The sequence below is a fragment of the Zootoca vivipara genome, chromosome 7 (genome assembly GCF_963506605.1).
Source record: "Zootoca vivipara chromosome 7, rZooViv1.1, whole genome shotgun sequence".
Lineage (NCBI taxonomy): Eukaryota > Metazoa > Chordata > Lepidosauria > Squamata > Lacertidae > Zootoca > Zootoca vivipara.
In genome coordinates, this window is record NC_083282.1 from 41,367,105 (window position 1) to 41,387,857 (window position 20,753).

Sequence of the window (20,753 nt, forward strand, 5' to 3'; positions counted from 1 at the left end):
TAATTGGACTTCTGGCATCACAAACACTGTGTATTTTAAAGAATTGTTTTTAGTTTGAATGTATTTACTTAGTAGTCAATGAATCCACCATTCCTGCTCCCTGGAAGTACAGTTGGAAGCTTGCTCACATTGAAGGTATTTTGTGTCCAAATTAAGCATTATTATCATGCTTGTTCATAAACCACGAGGTAATTTGTGTCATGTCCATTTCATTGTTGTGGTTTCATCTGCTATTGCACCATCAAGAACATTCTTTTTCTCTTCTTCAGTGCAAGTGCCATTCCATACCCTCCAACATTTCTCTGATGAAAATAGGGACATCCTATTCAATAATGATGATGATGGTGATGATGACGACAATATTTATACCCTGCCCTTCTGATGGGGTTGCCCTAGCCACTCTGGGTGGCTTTCAACACATAGAAAAACATAATAAAACATTAAACATTAAAAAAAATATTTCCCTATATACTGGACTGCCTTCAGGTATTTTCTAAAAGTTGTGTAGTTCCTTATCTCCATACCCTCCAACATTTCTCTGATGAAAAAGCGATGTCCTACCATACCCACCAACATTTCTCCACTGAAAATAGGGACATCCTAAAGAAAAGCATGACATTCTGGGATCAAATCAGAAACTGGGATAGCTTCCATAAATCTGGAATTGTCCCTGGAAAATAGGGGCACTTGGAGGATCTGCCATTCATGGGACTCAAGCAAAGCCATTCTTCGCATTAGTAACTGAGTCATGTTATTTTTTATCAGCAGCTGCTAAGCCTCTTTGCTGTTTCTCTGTAACTTCTCAGCAAATAAGTTTGAAGCGTACAATCCATTTCCCATTTCTCATCACAGGTACTTATTCTTATAACTTTTTAGTATAAAGGTGTTTCAATGCTCAGATTCACAATATGAGTTTGGGGTTTTCTTGCAACTTGACAATTAAAAATAGTGTAGAAGGTGACCACACATCGATTCCTGTATGATTCAATGCACAAAAGGGGTCTTGGGAGTAGGGGCGGTGTGTGTGTGTGTGTGTGGGGGCTTTGTGTATGCAAGGATACAGGAAGTGCGGAAATTTTCTGCACTATTTAAAATGCATTTTTACTTAATGTTGTGGAGGTACCATACTTGGAAGCTGTATGATATTTACTTTGTTAAAGCAAGATAGCAGTACTCAGTTCACCATATAAGTACTACGTATAGTCAAACTAGCTTTCTTGATAGCTCTGCAGAATAAACCACAAATCTAGGTTTTTTCTTGAGGTCTGGTTCAATGGGACAGATGAGGGTGCACTTCAGCAAATTGCGAACTGGACTGAAATCCTCTGACATTTCTACATGTGAGCATTTAAATCATGAATATGTATTTATGGGTGACATGACTAAACAAACATATAGGCACTTTGCAGTTATTATTATTATTATTAATAATAATAATAATAATAATAATAATAATAATAATATATTTATTCCCTGCCCATCTGGCTGTGTCAAGACTAATAAGTCAGACCCTCCAAGTGTCCCTGTTTTCCTGGGACATCCCTGCTTCAGAGAAGCCATCCTGGTTTCTGATTTGATCTTAAAACGTCCCACTTTCCCTTAGGATATCCCTATTTTCACCAGAGAAATATTGGAGGGTATGGAGTTATTCAACTCCCAAGCTGTCTGAATGCAATCCTGTATAGGGAAGGTTTTTTAAAAAATGTTTAATGTTTTATTATGTTGTTATATATATTGGAAGCTGCCCAGAGGGCAACCTAGTAAGATGTGTGGGGTATAAATAAAAATTATCATTATGGAATGGGAATGTCCCTATTTTCATTGGAGAAATGTTGGAGGGTATGATAAGTAGGCCCCAGAAACTGCTGTACAGTGATACAATTCTTTGTCTTTGAAAATTCTACAAAGTTCTACCTTAGGCAAGTTTTGAAAGTGCTCTAAATTGAAAGTTGGTATTTAGGATTTCTGTTTAGCAAGATTTTGAAGCTAACATTGTACCTGTTAAAAGACTATCATTTTTAATTGGATTTTATATTTGTATTATTATGCATCACAAGACTTTGGGGCAGACTTTGCAGTAAATATGAACAGATTATTTTACCACGGTTGTTGTTGTTGTTGTTGTTGTTGTTGTTGTTGTTGTTGTTGTTGTTGTTGTTTTTTAAAAAATATATGCACTTCGTTTTTCCCTTTGCTATCCTGACATAATCTTGCCAGTCTTTCAGTATTTTCAGATATAATTCCTGTGTGCTCAGAATTGTTTGCATTTTTTCTTTGAGCAAATATGGGTGCTTTTATCTTATCCTACCATGCTATCCCCTCTTTTCCTGTCATACATTTGGGATCAGCTGATGATAACAATGTTTTTTCTTCAAATACTAATGTACGGGATATATTGTGTTTCATTTTCTTTGTCAGAGCTTGTGTTCTCTGTTGATTATGTTACTAGCTGCTACGCCAGTTTGCTACACGAGGTTGGTCAGCTCAGGTAACCTTATAACATAAATCTCCTGTTCTCAGAATGATATAAACCTCATATGATATAAATCCATGGCTAAGACAGCCAAAACTGCTGCTGACATCAGCAAGGAACTCCATCAAGGTAGGAAGAGGATAACTACTTCAAGACTCTACCAGTTGCTATCAAGTCAGCTGTCTGTGCAAAGAAATATGCGGCAGCTCTCAACTTTGCTACCTGCTCTTTTCCTAATTCTGAAATCACCCAAACTCAAGCACTTTATGCATAGTTTTCTTAAAATTAAAGAATTAAATTGGGGGTGGGGTGGGGGCTTGCCATGTAGCAATATGCCCTCATAGCTCTGTATCCTGGCCCAACTGCACTGACTGCCAATTAGTTTCTGGGCCCAATTCAAAGTGCTCATGTTGACCTATAAAGTCTTACATGGCTCAGCTTCAATACATTAAGGACCACCTCTCTCCATACAAAACGATCTGGACCCTGCACACAAGTCTGAGGCCCTTCTCAATGTTCCCCCTCCACAAGAGGTTCAGAGGGTGGCAACACAAAAAGGGGCCTATTTGGTGGTGGCTCCCCATCTATGGAATGCTTGCTGGTGCTGGTGCCATCATTGCAAGTCTTTAGAAGACAGGCAAAAATGTTTCTGTTTACCCAGGCCTTTGCCCATTAAATAATCTATGGCCTGATAAAGCTGGGGAGTGGGGGCAGAGACTGTTATTATGCCATTTATTTTTATGATTTTTAATATGTTTTTATTATTGTGCTCCATAAAATGTGTTGTACACTACCCTGGGATCACTTGATAAAGGGCAGTATATAAATCAAATTAAGGACCTTTCAAGGATAAATCATCTGATATACAATCTCTTATAAAACCAAGACATGAATATTATAGGAATGCAAGGCTCCAAAACTAAGCTTGAGTTTTGAATTGGAGCTGTCAGGCACTAAAGAAATTGACATGGTGTGTAGTGGTGCTAAGGCCAGAAGGGGTTCAAATTGACTAATGGCCTGTCAAGTGATAGGAACATGGCAGAAGATTTTAAAATCTGCATAAGTAGCTTGTGGGAGACTGGCTAGTGATATTATCACCATTAGATAATAAATTGTCAAGTGGTTCAGTCACAGGTGGCAGGAATAGGAAAACAGCTAGTGAAGCTCTTGACTTCAGTCTCTACCATCATTTGAAAATGATGACGAGGTGTAGGTTCTTTGGGAGCAGCAGTAGAATAAATCCCAGAGTCAGTATTTGGGTTCAAGAGGTGCCTGAACTGGCTCCTCTTCTCTTGGACCGAAAGATACTAAAGGGGCTTGCAGATGTAATCTCAGAGCCTCTGTCTAATCCTGGAGAATTCCTGGAGAACAGGTGAGGTCCCTGCAGCCTGGAGGTCCCCCATGATATTCTTGCAAGGAAGCTGGTAAAATGTGGGCTGGACAAGGTAACTGTTAGGTGGAATTGTAGCTGGTTGACTGACTGATTCCAAAGAGTACTCATTAATGGTTCCTAATAATCCAGTAAAAAAGTTACAAGTGGAGTGCTGCAAGGTTCTGTCCTGGGCCTGTTGTTGTTTAATGTCTTTATAAATGATTTGGATGAAGAAATTGAGAAGATGCTCATCAAATTTGCATATGACACCAAACTGGGAAGAGTAGCTAAGGCTGCAGAAGACAGATTCAGGATTCAATATGACCGTAACAGATTGGAGAACTGGGCCCAAACTAACAAAATGAATTTCAATAGGGAGAAATGTAGGATTCTGTACTAAGGCAGGAGGAATCAGCTGCACAAATATAAGATGGGGGACACCTAAGCTTACTAGTAGCACATGTGAAAAGGATCTATGGGTCTTAGCAGATCACAAGTTTAACATAAGTCAACAGTGTGATGCAACAGGGGGGGAAAAAGCCAATGATATTCTAGACTGCATCAATAAAAGTATAGTGTCCAGATCAAGGGAAGTAATAGTCCTGCTCTATTCTGCCTTGGTCAGACCACACTTGAAATACCGTGTCCAGTTCTGAGCACCACAGTTTAAGAAGGATATTGACTGACTGGAACATGTGCAGAGGACGGCAACCAAGATGATCAAGGATATGGAAACCAAGCCTTATGAGGAGCAATTGAAGGAGCTGGGTATGTTTAGACTGGAAAAGAGGAGACTGACAGGCGATATGATAGCCATCTTCAAATATCTTAAGGGCTGCCACATGGAAGATGAAGTAAGCTTCATCTGCTCTGTAGGACGACTCAAACCAGTGGATTCAAGTTACAGGAAAGGAGATTCCCACTAAAAATCAGGAAGAACTTTCTGACAGTAAGAACTGTTTGATAGTGCAACAGACTCCCTCAGAAGGTTGTGGACTATCCGTCCTTGGAGGTTTTTAAGCAGATCCTTAAGCAGATCCATCCTCAGCTTAAAAACCTCCAGAGGTTCTCGGCTCAAGTGATGGGTGGACTGGGTCTACTTGCATCCTTGGATATTTCTGATGGGGATCATCCCATCTTGCAAGCTGAAATGCTTTCAGTGACAGATCAATTGCCATTGCACTACATTAAACTTCTCCCAATGAGTTCTGCTTCCAACTAAATATACGGCTATGGGATGTTTTATAAGTATTAATGTGAGCTTTACATGTACCGGTATTTTATGTCTTATTGCTATTAAATGCTTTGTTCCATGGTCAGTGCAATTAAATAAAAATAACGTGTAAATTAATTTTGACTTTGCTTTGCTAAAGTTCATAGTACTACTTTCATAGCCTTTTGCCTTACTGTGTTGTCCTTGGTGCTGAAATTGCTTTTGCATCTAAACAGCAAATATACATGTCACTGAATTAAAAAAAAGAAGGTTTAAATTAAAGTGAACTTTACTAAGGCAATTTTGCTGTGAAAGTGATACTGTACATTCAATGTGGAAGTGAGACAGAACTTCACTTTTCTCCTTTCTTGAACACAGTTTTCTAAGATTGGCATTTCTTTCTTTCTTTCTTTTCTTTTCTGTTTTTTAACCTTTCATGCTAATGTGGACTGGATGGTAGACCAATGATTTTTTTTTTCCTATGGAACTGTTTTGACATTCTTAGTATTTTTGTAAATATCAAAGAAAGGACAAAAACTGCAATTTTATTACATTAATATTAATAATAATTTATCTGCCAGGAAAACATTTAAATATCACTTGACATTTACAGAGAAAGATTAATGTTTAATTTGCCACAAACCCTGAAATACATTGAAATAAAAGAAACTGCTTCTGTATTTGGTAAAAGGAAATAAAAGAAAAAAGCTAGTCACTTGAAAATAGTCTAATCATAAGGGAGGACCAAAATATCTTTCAAAATATCAGTATTTTAAAAGTATATGGGTGGAATGGATGGAAAGAGGATCTCATTAACATGATAAGCATTTAGAGTCTCCATATATAATGATAAATATCACATAAGAAGAGCAAAGGAGATACAACTAAGGAAATAATTTGTAAATATGATCTATTATGTAAAGAAACCAACCTAATGTGACTATTCCAATGCCATATGATATTTTAAACTACAATTCAATATATCAAGCATCCAAACAAATTTACATGTCATCTTTCACATTGACTAGTGTCCATACCTGCCAAGTTTTCCCTTTTCTCGCGAGGAAGCCTATTCAGCATAAAGGAATTTCCCTTAAAAAAAGGGATAACTTGGCAGCTATGCTAGTGTCCTTCTGGTTTATTCAGAGGAAGCTTGTCAGAAAGTTAATAGGTGCCCCCATGTCCTGTGCACACCCAGCCAAGGAAGGCAAATGGCAGATAGTTAATTCTTTCTTGACAAAAACATGCACACCTATATGGCAGCTTCTAAGCAAGGTCTACCACATTTTAACATCTATGTAGCTGTTTTCCAGGTTTGCGCCTGCTAGAGCAGTTGAAGCAACAGTGGGACCCTGCCCCCCTGCCCCAGGCTTCTGTACCCTTGTCTGATGGAGTGCACACATGCAGCCTGAGACTTCTGCACAGAAATCATTGTTGTGCCTTCTTCAAGCCCCTCCTGGTTCTAGGAAACAACTTTTATGGTCCATTCCAGATAAGGAAGACACACATCTGATAGTTAACTCTTTATTAGCAAGAGAAACACTGCAACTTCCATGGTGCTCTGGATACACACACTCACACGCTTCTAGCCTGAAGGCAGCTGTCCACAGGTCTGGGCCCTATGAAGCAATTGCAGCAACAGTGTGGCAACACCTCCCCTCCTCTGGCTTATATACCCTCCTCTGACAGGTTGCGTGTCCACAACCCGAGACTTATCCTGCATTGAAGTAATCCATGCTCTTCTCTTTTCCAGCCCTTCCTGTTTCTAGGAGACAGTGGGGTGAGGGAAAGTGACTGACCCTCACCTGAACCATCCCTTCTTCCTCTGCCACATCCTATGTGCCTTCCTCTGCCTCAGACTGCCCTGATTCTCTCTCCTTCCTCAAGCTCTTGCCTTGTGGGTTGTGTGACACCCCATAAATCACTGGTCCCCTCTCCTGGTTCACTCCCCTGGTCCCTGCCTCCGCCACACACTCTTCAGAACCCTGCCAGTCCCTGACAACAGTGGAGCCGGGGACAGTGGAAATTTGACCGGTCTGCCCCTCACCCGAACGGCCTCTTCCTCTGCTTCCAACCCATCCTGTGCCCCTAGCTCCATCTTTGACTGCTTGACCTTTCCCTTTCCCCTTCCCCAAAGGCATGAAATGGGAAAGCAGGAATTGTTTGTTATGTTCTCTGGGTGATTACAGTGAGGCATGTAGGAAAGCAAAGATCCTCCAAGCTTGGCCCTGGTGGGAGCCTGCATCAGTCTTCATGAGGGACGCTTTGTGTACCCCTTGAAGCCTTGAGGCATGTTGAATGTCAGGGATGAGGGGGTAGTCCTACCCCTGCTTTGATGGTTGGGGTGGATGAGCAGTAGAGCTGGCAGATGTTCTGCTTTCTTTGGTTGCTGCAGCCACAATTCTGTGGATCCATCCTTTCACATGTTTAATTTCCATCTGTAAGGAGTATGGGCAGTGGGAACAGGGCTCCAGGAGGCAGTTGATGGTTTGGAGAGTTGGCAGAGAAGAGGGATTATGCAAGCTTCTCTCCTACTCACTCCCATTGCTATCTCTCCTTTCCTCCTCTTTGGGCTTTGGCTACCCCATTTATATAAAAGTCGGGGAACCACATTCTTTGTTAAAAGTACCTCATTTATAATTCTCATCAAACAGTAAAAACAATAGGAGTGTAAGATAAAAACCAAGGGCCTTTAGCCATTTTCTCCAAAGGCCTGGGAAAACAGAAAAATGTTAACTTGACAGAATCCCTAAACTATAGTTGCACCCTATACCTCCTTGCTGGGTGCCACAATTTTATTCATTTATTTATATAACAAATTTATTGCCCAAAGTGAAAATCTTCAAGCAATTTACATGAAAACAGTCTGTTTTATCACACAATTCATTTGGAACAACTGGTCCCTTTTTTCAGCAACTAGATGCATGTTCTGTGAATACTTACTAATGTTTCCCCTCCCTTTTGTAGGAGTGTTGGTGGTGAGACAGTTAGGCTTTTACTGGGAAAACATGCTTTGTAGGACCCCAGAGGGGGAAACAAAGTGGGATAGGAGTTTTTAGGTGTTTAGCTGGATCTATGACTTTCAAGATTTTGTCTCCATTACAGACTTGGCTGTACTTGGTTCATAAGGATGTTTTGTGACTTAAGAGCAACAGAAAGCGCCAAATATGTTCTATGCATCTCAATAATAATAATAATAATAATTTATTATTTATACCCCGCCCATCTGGCCGGGTTCCCCCAGCCACTCTGGGCGGCTTCCAAAAAAACAGAAATTCTAAAATACAGAAATCTCAAGAGAGCATGGTGATAATGGTGACAGTATCTGCATCCCCATAGGGGACAACGCCATCTACTTACGTACATCAAATAGTGTTTTTTTTTTTAATGCTTTCTGAATAGTGGTGTATATGGTGAATATGGAAGTTTTCTTCCTCTTTATAATTTTGTTGTCTGAAAAAATGGATATGATTGCTTCCCATCACTGTATTTATCTTTTTTCATGAGTAAAAAAATGAAATGTGTCACATGGTTTTCTGGGAAAATATTTTTAAATACTTTTTTGAGAAGTTTCCGCTTTCACTTAGAATACAATCTATATAATTGCTGCATTTTATCACCTCCGTTTTGTTATCTTTCAGTAGCATTCAGCTGATTGCCCATTCTAGAATGAATATTAAAGTTCAATGCTTTTAAAAAAAGTTTATTTGAAAACATAGATTAATTCTGCTTGGCTATCTTGAGCACAATTTCAGACTCCGAGCTCTGTAAATGATGTATGTATTATGCAATTCTGCACATTTGTTCCCAGGTTGTTTTTATTTAAGGGTTTTGTATAGATTGAAATGCAGCTGCAAGTGTATTAATGATTTTCTATTGCCATCTTGTCCAGATTTTTATTGTTCAGATGAAAAATAGTATTTTGAGGCCTGGCAATGTATTGACAAAAACAGAGGAGTACTTTATATATTTCTTTTGAAAAACTTCTCAAAATTGCCTTGGCTACTTCTATTCACGTGTATTTTAAAGAATGGATTAACTGTGAGCTTTCAGTTAAGGTTTAATTCTTTTTTCTTCTGTTCACCATGGTGCTCACTTTTCTCTATTTAGTCAAACCAGAATTATATTCCTGCAAGCAAGGCACACAATAGCCAAATGTTCTAGGTGCAAAAGAGGGCATCTGACCTTTTGTTACTAAGCTTTGACAGGTGCAACCTATTTTCGTCCAAATGGTGTTAATTTGTGTGTGCAAATTCAGCCCCTGAAATCTGTATTCTGTATAGCAACCACAGGGGAATTGATCATAATCATGAATAGTGTAATGGACAGCTGAGAGAGATAATTACTGATATTTCAACACATTCATGCCTGCAAGTTGGATTTTTGAGTACACTCCTATTTTCATTGCTTGTTAGGGAAGCTGAAGTTAGTTATTCATTGCTGGACAAAAAAAAAGGTGTTTGCAAAAGTTCATGTGCAAGGAATAGCACATTGTTACAAATTAGTTTCCTTTACCATTTCTGGCAAACTCATTACAAAGTAATCGTGACCTGTGTTGAAGTGCACTTCCTCTGGGACCAATAACTGTAAATAAGCAGGGCTGCAAGCTGGCTGATAAGTTGTTGTTCTGAAGATAACAGTCCTTTTTAGCAGTGTGTTTGACCTTTTTCCTTTATATTGCCTGAGGCTTGTCAAAGACCCTCAAGGTCTATTTTTCATCTTAAAATTCTCTGTAGAAAAGCACAATGTGTGGTTTAAGAAGATTTTAGGATCGCTTAACATATCTGTGTTTTCTTGCATTTTTATAATAATTGTTGACATACTTAAAAACTCCAGCTAGCATTTACTGGAAAAGGATTTCTTTTGTCCTGAAATGCAGCCTTTCTTATTGATCTAGGATGCACTATGTTTTAGTATTTGATGAAGAGTTAAGTTCATTTTGTAGGTTAAATAAAATGGTAGTAATCATGTGTGTGTGTATTCCTAGCGACATTTATCTTTAGAATTAGATTACAGTGTTTGTATTTTAAATATGTTACAGAACATTATTCTGAGGAAGTTGTTCTTTGTGAATTCCAATGTGAACTGACCTGATCCACACCTCAGAGACTATTGTGCAAATCAGAGTGCAGTTATCACTCATATTTCACATTTTCCTGAATTTTGTAGTGCAGTTATTGACTCAAAAAGTATCAAAATGCATATGAAATGCATATTATATGATAAAATACATCTAGAAATGTAAGAAATATATATTTAGACACCGACTTGTATGCAGTTAGGAGTAAAGTTGAACTTAGTCCTAAGTAAACATGCATAAAATAGTACTATAAATTATTAATCTCTTATTGCAGAACAGATTGATTTTTTTCTTTGCAAAATAGTCTGTCTTCTTGATACAATAGACATATGGAATGAAATATTAATATTTTAATACATATATAGTTTCTGTTTAAAATTTTTTAATGTATTTCAGTGAAAATAACTGTAATATATTCTGTGCCGGATACCTTTTTTTTTTACAATTCTTTTAAAATTAAAAGATGAAAATTAAAACAGAGTTTTTAAAATCCCACTATATGCTAAACAAGATTTTATTTAAAAACGACTTTCCAACTTTATATCATAAGGTTAGTATAGATATTCATGATCCTTTCAGTTAATTAATCTAAAGGTATTGGCTACTCTATTGCTGCCACCAGCAGAATGATTCTTTATTACGGGTGATGTTCATGGGCGTAGCCAAGGTGGAACAGTTGGCAATCAAGTAAAAAACAAACAAACAAAAAACTTTACTGAGGTTTTGCCCCCCCCCAACATAAAGCCTCCCCCCAAAAAAATTCCTGGCTATGCCCATGGCGATGTGATGAACTTTGTCATTACTTTTCTTTTGAATATGAATTTACCTAACATAATGCTCAGATGTACTAGAAATCAAATGTCATTTCCTTCAAAGGTAGTTCTACTGCCCAGAATGTAAGACAAGGTTCTGCATGTATACAGAATGTGCTTTTAGTTCATCTATCTTGTCCAACTCTTGGACGCTAATAATAATCTAGGCAAAACGTAGCACCAAATGATACTTTTATGACTGTGAAAATGTGAGTCAAATCCAGAGAAGGAAGAAGGATCTGTGCAATCCTTGACCTGGTCTTGCCAATCATTGGGAAGATTTACAATCCAAGTACACCTTAGCTTATGTGAAGATGGAATAATTTTTAAAACCGTGTAGCTCACATGACTTCTAAAGCTTTTCTCCCATAAGCCACCAAGTTAAATGCCAAATAGCTAACTATTTCAAGTGGTATTGGAATTGGAATTGTTGACCCAATTCTAAATCAGACTATGGAGATTTACTACCCGGTATTACAATTTATTATTGGGCATTCTGGAAACATGAGGCACAAATGGTAGTTAAATGGTAGTTTATTATTTTTATTTTTACTTATTTTTTACCATATGTCAGAAAGAAATGGTGCTCCAAGGATCCAAGCCTTCACATTTTGTTCTGCTAGTGGCATGTCCAGCCAAGGGAGGTGGATGTCCTTTGCTCAAGAGAGTAGACCAGAAATAGCCCCAACTTTTGTTCACACCTAGGCTGTGCCTTTCTTTCATATTCAAATCCAAACAGTGGCACTCCTGCCATTATCAAGAGTGAATTTACTCTACCTATTCATTACTTGAAGGAGAGTCAGCAGGAATTCCCAAAGGGGAGGGGACAAGGAGGTTACCTGGGTATAAGTGACCAATCATAGGGAGTGGCCTTGGGTGAACACTTTGCAGCAGGGTCATGCTCAGCCCCACCCCGCAATACCCCAAAGGCTGGGGGAGAATCCTTGGCTAGGAAACTACTATGTGAAGCAGCTGACATGGCCAGGGGGGGTCCCCTGTATACAATGAATAAACTCATCTGCCCTCACTTATTAATTGGCTCTTGATTTGCTGATCTTATATTTCAATAAATATAACCATTCTGCCAATATGTTGGCTCTAGAGCAGGCATCCCCAAACTTTGGCCCTCCAGATGTTTTGGATTACAATTCCCATATTCCCCGACCACTGGTCCTGTTAGCTAGAGATCATGGGAGTTGTAGGCCAAAACATCTGGAGGGCCGCAGATTGGGGATGCCTGCTCTAGAGGCTTCTTCAGGAATGTGTGGGCTGTCCTGAATAAGGCATTGTGAACATAGTTATATCATAAACAGCTCATCTGGAAAGACAAATGCACATTTTATTTTATTTTTTAGAAATAAACAGTTGTGGATTAGAATTTTCCATATAACTTTTGGTGGAATATTTCTCTAAGAGAGGCATCACTGATCAACGGGCTTTTCTGGAATGTGTTAACATAGCATTCTGTTTTATAATATTTTTTAGGTAACCTTGGACGTGTGGACTATATTACTGAATTTGAGTATGACCTGTTTATCAGACCAGATACATGTAATCCCCGTTTTCGAGTCTGGTTCAATTTCACAGTTGAAAATGTGAAAGAATCTCAGGTAAGTGCAATTTAAATGAGAATGAAGTAAACTTTTGCTTGAGAACTAGAAATGTTATTTCTGGCTGCTCTGTAGCTGAATTAGAGATTGACTGTACTATATTGTTGCTATTTAGACATGTTAATTTGTCAAGAAACGTGTTTCCCAGGTGGTAAAATGTGTCTCTCTCATATATCCTAGGCTGAATAAGATATTTGGGTAAAACATACCTTAAACTGGGTCTGAAGATCTCATGCTATGGTTACTGCTAGTCTGTCACTCCTAGTTGCTTGCCTCAAACCAGTGTACCAGCTATCTAGGAGATAAGTTAACTGATTACTTTACTTTTAAACCAGTTTTTCCTATTTATACTTCTGTCTGTTGGTAACTAGCTTGTTGTACTCCAATACACATTATAACGAGATGTAGGATGCATTCTCAGCTTCCTTTTATGGTTCACCCCTTATCTCTGCCTTGGTTGTCCCCTAATGAACAGATATGTGCATCCACAAGCAGCCAAAGTACATGGGCTGTATTCAGTTCCTTTGTGGGCGTGTTTGTGCTTGCCTCCAAGAGAGTTTTCATTTTGCTATGTTTAAGATTTAAGACACCATTTTAGCAGAGCACCTAGTTGAACACTTTGCCATTTGTTATTGAGCACAGATGAAATGTCATCTTGGTAAAAAATTCCAGTAACATTTTTAGAAAGGAACTATAAACAATTCACATATTTTTGTGAACTTTTCCTATAATGTTTTCTTTTTGTACAGTTACTGGTTGTTTTAGCTTGTGTGTTTTTTTTATTAAAAAAACCAATATTTTAATAGAAAGACACTATTTTACTTAAGCTTCCAAGAAGTGTAAGACTATCCTTGGACAATTTTTTGTGAATGATCAATTGCACGTGGACAACCTTGCCTCCATGCTCATCTAGTAGCTGTACATTATAGAAAGTGTGTCTGTGGATAGTGGTGGAGGCAGATCATAGGACACATGAGTTAAGGTTAAGAAATTTCTCCTTGGACTGCACAAGAGCCAAATGATTAATCACAATGTTGGCAAGACAACTTATAAAATGTAACTAATTGTAAGGGGGCGGGGAATGGGAGAAAGATGTTTGATTAGAGAACAAGAGCAACACAGTGTGATGGTATAAATAAATAAATAAATCCCAGGAAAATGTGACATATCTTAAATATTGTCTGTCTGCTTGGCATGTAGAGGTCCTTCAGTTGGGAAAAATCCCCCCCCCTGGCCCTGAATGCATCAACCATAAAACCATAGCAAAGTCAAGCAAAGCAACACAAGGAAAAGGGGCGCCAACCATGAGATAAGGGAGGGTGGGTGGAAGATCCTAAAAGCCCATTGTGGTCCCTGGCAAAGGTCAGGGCAATTTTTATGCCCAGGGAGCAGACCTGAATGAAGTCTTCTAGGAGTCTTTGTTAGACCCCCCCAGGCTCCACCCCCTCACCCACCTGTGATTGGTCAGTTGTGCCCAGTGGGCGAATTTGAATCCAATAGCTGGTGGGAGAGGCTATTACTTCTCCCAACAGCTGTTGGAGCCTGTACCAGCGGATGGCAGTGGGGCTGTGCCAGGCCATATACACCACATCACCTTCAAGTAGGTGAGTGGATGTTGTCCAGATTTAACCCAGTGATGCTACTTTGCTTTTATTGCATAGTTCTTTCTTTAATGTTCATTTTGTCAGTACTAATATGGCACAATATGTAGGTCTGTATACATGTATGTCTCTGCATGATTTTGTCTTGCCTGGAAAAAATCCCATAACTAAAATAACATTTTTAATGGAAGAATTATTTAATAATAATAATAATAATAATAATAATAATAATAAATATTCCACCATAACAGAATTTGTATTTGACTATCCTATGTTACAAGAAAAAAACCCATGAAATATGTTATCAAAATTTGTGGTGCTGCATAGATGATTGGTCTCATTGCCCTGTTTTGTTCCTTAGTCAACAACGATGAGATTGTAAAGCCATGAGATGATTGAGTACCCATCTCAATGAGCACCAAGATCTCATGTAGAGATACAATATATATCTAGAGTTCACAGGATATTTGTTTTCATGGTTGTTTACATGAAAAAGAATGGGTTCACTATTAACTTTGACTTGTGAGGTCTGTTTTTATAATATGTCTTCCTGCAATCTTCTTTTTTTATCTCTCAAATTTCCGTTAAAATGAGTCCTACATGAATATAATGAAATCTTAAGCATCTCTCAGACTGGGCACTACCAGACACTGCAACCTTAGTGTATTAAATAAATGCTACAAATTATTGTATCAAATGTATGTGGTGTGTTTTTTGCTAACTATATTGTGTCGTATAAGAAAAATATATTGTAAAAGTCTCTTTGTTGTACTCTGAACAGGTTGTAAAATCATTTTAAGTGATTTATTTAAGATTATAAAATATAATTGCACCTTCTTCATAACCCCTCCTTAATGGCAATAGAGCAGCAGTCCAGTTCATAGTTAAGCATGTTTAAATGTCATTATTTCAGTGTAGTAGGTCTTGATTAACTTGATATAACATACTTACTATAAGCTTACTTATTGATGTTACATTTATTATTGTTATTGATGTGGCACATAGAATGTAAAGAAAGCAAACTATTTTTTCAATATAATTAATCTGCCTGTGCTACCAGTATACAATTGTATGGCCTGCTACAGTGATTTGATGAGATTCTATCATGAAGAGTTTGCAGTCCTTTGACAAGGATAGCTTTGCATAGATTTTTGTTTCTTGCAAAGGGCTGAACTCCACAAAATCCCTTTACAACTCCAAGTCTATAATTGTTTAATTGCAAAATTTAACCTACAAAGAGATTACTTAAAAGAAAAACTGTTTCACAAATATACTTCCCTGGGTTTTAACATAAGGAAGTTTCCTGCCCCCTCCTCCCCTCTGCAGCTATCTGTGCCCTTGAAACAGCTGATGAACAAAGTCTCTGTGCCTTAACTGACTTGTACAGTTATGCCTGGTGTGGCTAGAGAAAAGCTTTTCTCCCTCTCCCACAATGGTAAAACATGTGGACATCCAGTGAAGCAGAAGAGACAGTCAATCCAGAGCATCATCTACTCTGTGCCCTGACAGATTCCCCTAGATTTGTTTGCTTTGTTTTCTTACCAAAAATTTAAACTGTTTCAAGCTGAAATTGAAAAGTGTTTGGGAATAGTTTCTGTATGTTACATTCCCATGTTATGAAAAACTTGTTATTATGTCTCAACACTGGAGAATGGACAAACAAACGAATGAATGAATGAATGTAAGTAATTAGGTGTTCATTATGAGCACTTTTGTCCCTTGTAACCTTCTATTCCTGAATTGGTAAGTGTTGTATATGATTGCATTATTTGTTTGCTACTCTATGTGAAATGTACCGTAAATTAAATCCAGAATGAAGCAGTAATACCTAAGAATTTTAGAAATGCCTCATATTTTATATAGAAATATCAGTTCCATACATACACCACTGTTCTAAAATAAGTAACTTTGCAGTTGTGGAAACTTTTGCAGATTAATATGCTTTCAAGTAGGATTCTTTTAAGTAGAGAGGGAAAATGCACAATAAGCATTTTATGTAATGCTTCCTTAACATGTTTCAGCTTTTAGAATATAATTAATATGGATTGACATAGACAAAATTGTGTTAAATTTATACACTTAATTTCTAATGTCTATGAAACCATCTTAGTTGCCAATTTTTTGAAATTACAGCAAGCATATTCATACTTTTGATTGTTACACTGATGTTTCTTGAGTAGAATTTAAATAGCCAGGTGTGTTTACTTACTTAATATGATGACATCTGTCAATCAGAATATCAAAATTCTAAATAGTATAAACAAGAAGGATGCTTTGTTGTAATTATCATGATGTTACTGATGTGACACATTTAGTTCTGCTTCTATTTAGGAACTTATTTGTAGCATGCTTTTTAAGTCACACTTGTTTTTGGCAACTGGCAGACCTCAGGACAAATACAGCATACAAAAAATACTACTGAAATATCCCACTTTAAGTATTCACAATTTCTCTTTCTCTTTTCTTACTCCTTCTCTCATATTCTTCTTTCTGGGGGTTTGGTACCACCTATATATGAGTTTTAGAGTCTTAATAATGGCTAAAGTTTTCTGAAGCATTTACCTTAACTATGCTTAATTCTAACCAGGCTTCATTATTACAGTGGTACCTCGGTTTATGAACACAATTGGTTCCAGAAGTCTGTTCATAAACCGAAGCGTTCATAAACCGAAGCGAACTCTCCCATTGAAAGTTGATTAATCCGTTCTAGACGAGGAAAAATACCCCCTAAAGCAGCAGGGCCTTCGCTCCGATGCCTTCGCGGAGGCTGGGGAGCGCTTCCGCGGCTGCAGCCCAGTCGTGGAAGCGCTCCCCGGCCTCTCGGAGGCATCGGAACGAAGGCCCGCCTCCAATGCCTTCGTGGTGGCCGGGGAGCGCTTCCGTGGCTGCAGCCCAGTCGCGGAAGCGCTCCCCGGCCTCCACGAAGGCATCAGAACGAAGGCTCAGCCTCCCCGAAGGTATCGGACGCTCCGGTGTCTTCGGGGAGGTTTGGCCTTCGCTCTGATGCCTTTGGGGAGGCCGGGCCTTCGCTCCGGGCCTCCAGGAGGCATCGGAGCGAAGGCCCGGCCTCCCCAAAGACACCGGAGCGTCCGATACCTTCGGGGAGGCTGGGCCTTCGTTCCAGGCCTCCAGGAGGCATTGGAGCGAAGGCCCGGCCTCCCCGAAGGCATCGGACGCTCAGTAGGCCTCGGGCACCTCGGTTTACTAACTTCCGGGTTAGGATAGTTCGTAAACCGAAAATTCGTAAACCGAGGTGTTTGTAAACCGAGGTTCCACTGTATTCAGAGTTGGAAATCATGTTGAAGAAAAGAGAGTAGGAGTATGTACTGTAGCTACAGTATTACCCATAAGTGCCTTACATACTCTTTGGATCAGAGGACAATATTTAGTGGTGGGGACCCTTTTCTTTTTTCCCCTTGAATCTGCATTTGACTTTGGACAACTCTTTGAGGGCTGTGAGCCAGCAGTGGGTAGATGTGGGGCATATTGCAGGGGAAATTGCCTTGTGGGCCAAATTAGGACCCATGCTGAGCTTAATTTGGCACACTGGCCAAAGCTTTCTACACTTAGCAGATACACCTGCTGGGTAAAAGTCATTGCACTCATGGAAGGGCACCATTTGGATACAAGTTAGTGACTTTTCTTTTTGGGGTACAGCCCTTAGAAGAGGTTGTCTATTGTCAGTGTAATTTTCAGTTCCCAAATGTATAATATCACTTCTGAAATATTTAGTTTTTTTAAACTGTAAAGTTTCTTACCATTTTAGAAGGATAACAGCCATCATGAATATATATGCATTATTCTTATGCTGTCATACACTTTCAAGTAACACCTCTCCTAATGTACATATAGTCTTAATAGAATATGACTTTAAAATAACATGGAGAAGCTTTCCCCTTTTTGGTAAATTGCAAGGGCTTATGCAAAAGGGATGCATTTTATTGCAGAAAACTTAACACTGTACCACCACAGGGTTTTTATTTTTTATTTTTTAAAATAACTTCTTTGACATTTTTGGCTTACACAACAGGGTGCCAAACATTTATGACAGCTTACAGTGGAAAAACAATATTGCTTTTAGTTAACAACGTTAGCTATGAATATATATTGACAGCATTTTCACTACAGATTTGTTACCAACATAATACAAAGCAAATAGCATTCAATATGTTAGAATACTCAAGGGAATTAAAGAGTTTCAAAAACAAATTTACGGTATTAGGTGCTGAATGTTGAAATCTAATGAAAATGCAAATCTAGAAACATCAGCAGAACATACTTTATGCAAAGGAATATAGTTTATCCAACTGATAAAATTAAGATTAAGCTGAAAAGAATTACTTTAGAATATCTTGTTTTAGTAAACTAAAAAAATGAAAATCAGCATCAATGTCTGAAACTTTCTTGCTGACTTTTTAAACAGCCAAACCCAGGTGAGATGAAAACAACAGCCAAAACAGGCCCTCCCCCATTTTGTTTTCAAGGTCTTGCATTTCCCCGCATTAATACCATAGGAGAAGCAAAGCAACCACAGGGAGCCTAAAATGCTGAGTTCTAGCCAAACGTCTGAATGATGCTCTGCAGAGGCATGGAATCCATGTGTGGTACTGCACAAAGAAGGATACTGTGCTGCATCATATGTGGTGTGATCTGTTCAAGATAGACCTTTTTTCCAGACCCAAATATCAATATGACCATTAAGAAAAGCAGAAATTAATATTTCCCTAAATCAACATGTTATTTGCTGGGTAAGGTTGGAAGATATTCTGTTTACAGGATAACGCCTCCCTCTAGACTTGATTGGCAAGGTTTTTTATCTCCTCTTCCAGGGGACAGTAGTGGTGCAGGGTGTTGTATTTTGGCATGAAAACTCCATGGACATAAAAAAGGAGAAGCTTTGAGAAGGAAGTGAGAGTTTCCAAGGCATGCTCTGGTTCACGGGGTCACAGAGAGTCGAACACGACTAAGATGACTAAACAACAACCCTGCTTATGGTTATGTTTGGTCTGGTCTTTTCTTCTCTGGTGAAAATCCCTGTGTTTGAGCCCATATGTTGAATTTGTGTGTGTGCCTCCTTAGTTTTTTATTCTAGTGTTTTTCCTTCTCATTTTTGTGTATATTTGGGACCATACATGGATGTTTAACTACCATCTACCTTCCCTCCCTGTCAGTTTCCTTAGGGGCTTTTCCTTGTGCTTCCCTGAGCATTTCTCTTAAAAAGAAAAAAGAAAAGTTAATTTCCTTTGGGGGGGGCATTTTCTGTTAGCCTTGGTACCCTTTTCTTCCGCCTCCATTTCTCAATACTGTTTTCCCAAGCCACTCCACAACTGGCTAATGGAAGGCAGCTTGTGCAACTGATACTGTATTTCTTATCCCTTCCTCCTCCTCTACAGCTCCTGCAAAAGGCCTCCCAAGTCCTGAACAGTTTGGCCTGAGTTGCATAGGTTCATCTGCCCAATTTCAGGCGCTTCCTCCTTTCTACTGTAGCTCTCACAAGCCCCTGGAAAGTCTTTTTAGGGGATGTAAATGAAAAGGCGAGAAGAGGAATATGTTTGTGCAAATTGCTTTCCACTTGCACAACTGCTGGGTGCAATCCTTAACATTTAAAATGTATGGATCAATATCTATTTGGACACCCCAGTCTCTCCAATTATAGTAGATCAGAGACCCATCATGGAGCTTTCCTACCCACAACATCTTTGACATTTGTGCAGATGGATCTGCTCTCATCCTTGAGTGTCAGTTGAGCAGTGTGCACGCAGATGAAATCTGTGAGTGCACCTACTGTAATTACGTATGAACCTCTAGATATACAGTAAAACAATATAGCCTGTCAAAACAATATAGCCTGTGGAATGCCCTCCCACTAGAGGTCAAAGAGAACAACAATTACCAGACCTTTAGAAGGCATCTCAAGGCAGCCCTGTTTAGGGAAGCTTTTAATGTGTGATGGATTTCTGTATTTTAATGTTTGATGGATTTCTGTATTTTAGAATTTCTGTTTTGTTGGAAGCCGCCCAGAGTGGCTGGGGGAACCCGGCCAGATGGGCGGGGTATAAATAATAAATTATTATTATTATTATAACCACTTTTCTTGCACAATATGTACTTGATGTTAATTTGGTTTTTGTTTGTTCAAAACAATGTCCTCATATATATGGTACTTTACCAAGTAACATAAGCAAAATGCCATGTATTTGCCAACCTAAATATAGACCAGGAAAAAGGAGGAAGATCAGAAGCAAAAGTAACAAGGGATTATGGAAGGGAATGCTTTAAACTCATCTGCTTGTGATTCCTCCACTTTGCTGCTCATCTGACAGGAGAACAGCTGACACTGAGGAAAAGGAGTCTGGGGTGCAGAAAAAAGTTAATATTTTTAACTGAAGCCCTTCCTCTACTCCCTGCTGCTCAGTGGGAGGGTATGTGGTGGATCACGTAAGATTAGGCTGGTCAGAAGCAGCCTGCAGAATGCAGATAGAACATTTCTAAATGACAGATAGAAAACAAGGGCATATTTCCTGAAGGCTATGTATACTGACTGTAGAATGTATAAAGCTCAAATGAGATATACATACACTCTAAAACCTGC

At 38.7% G+C, this 20,753-nt stretch overlaps 1 protein-coding gene across 2 annotated transcripts in view; it reads left to right on the forward strand.

Moving 5' to 3' along the window:
- The window catches only part of BEND5 (BEN domain containing 5), a 730,611-nt gene that overhangs the window by 13,738 nt on the left and 696,120 nt on the right, over window positions 1–20,753 (forward strand). For both annotated transcript variants that reach the window (XM_060276914.1, XM_035121552.2), the window contains exon 3: window positions 12,436–12,560. In XM_060276914.1, coding sequence (XP_060132897.1) covers window positions 12,436–12,560 — 125 coding nt within the window. The remainder of the gene's footprint in view (window positions 1–12,435; window positions 12,561–20,753) is intronic.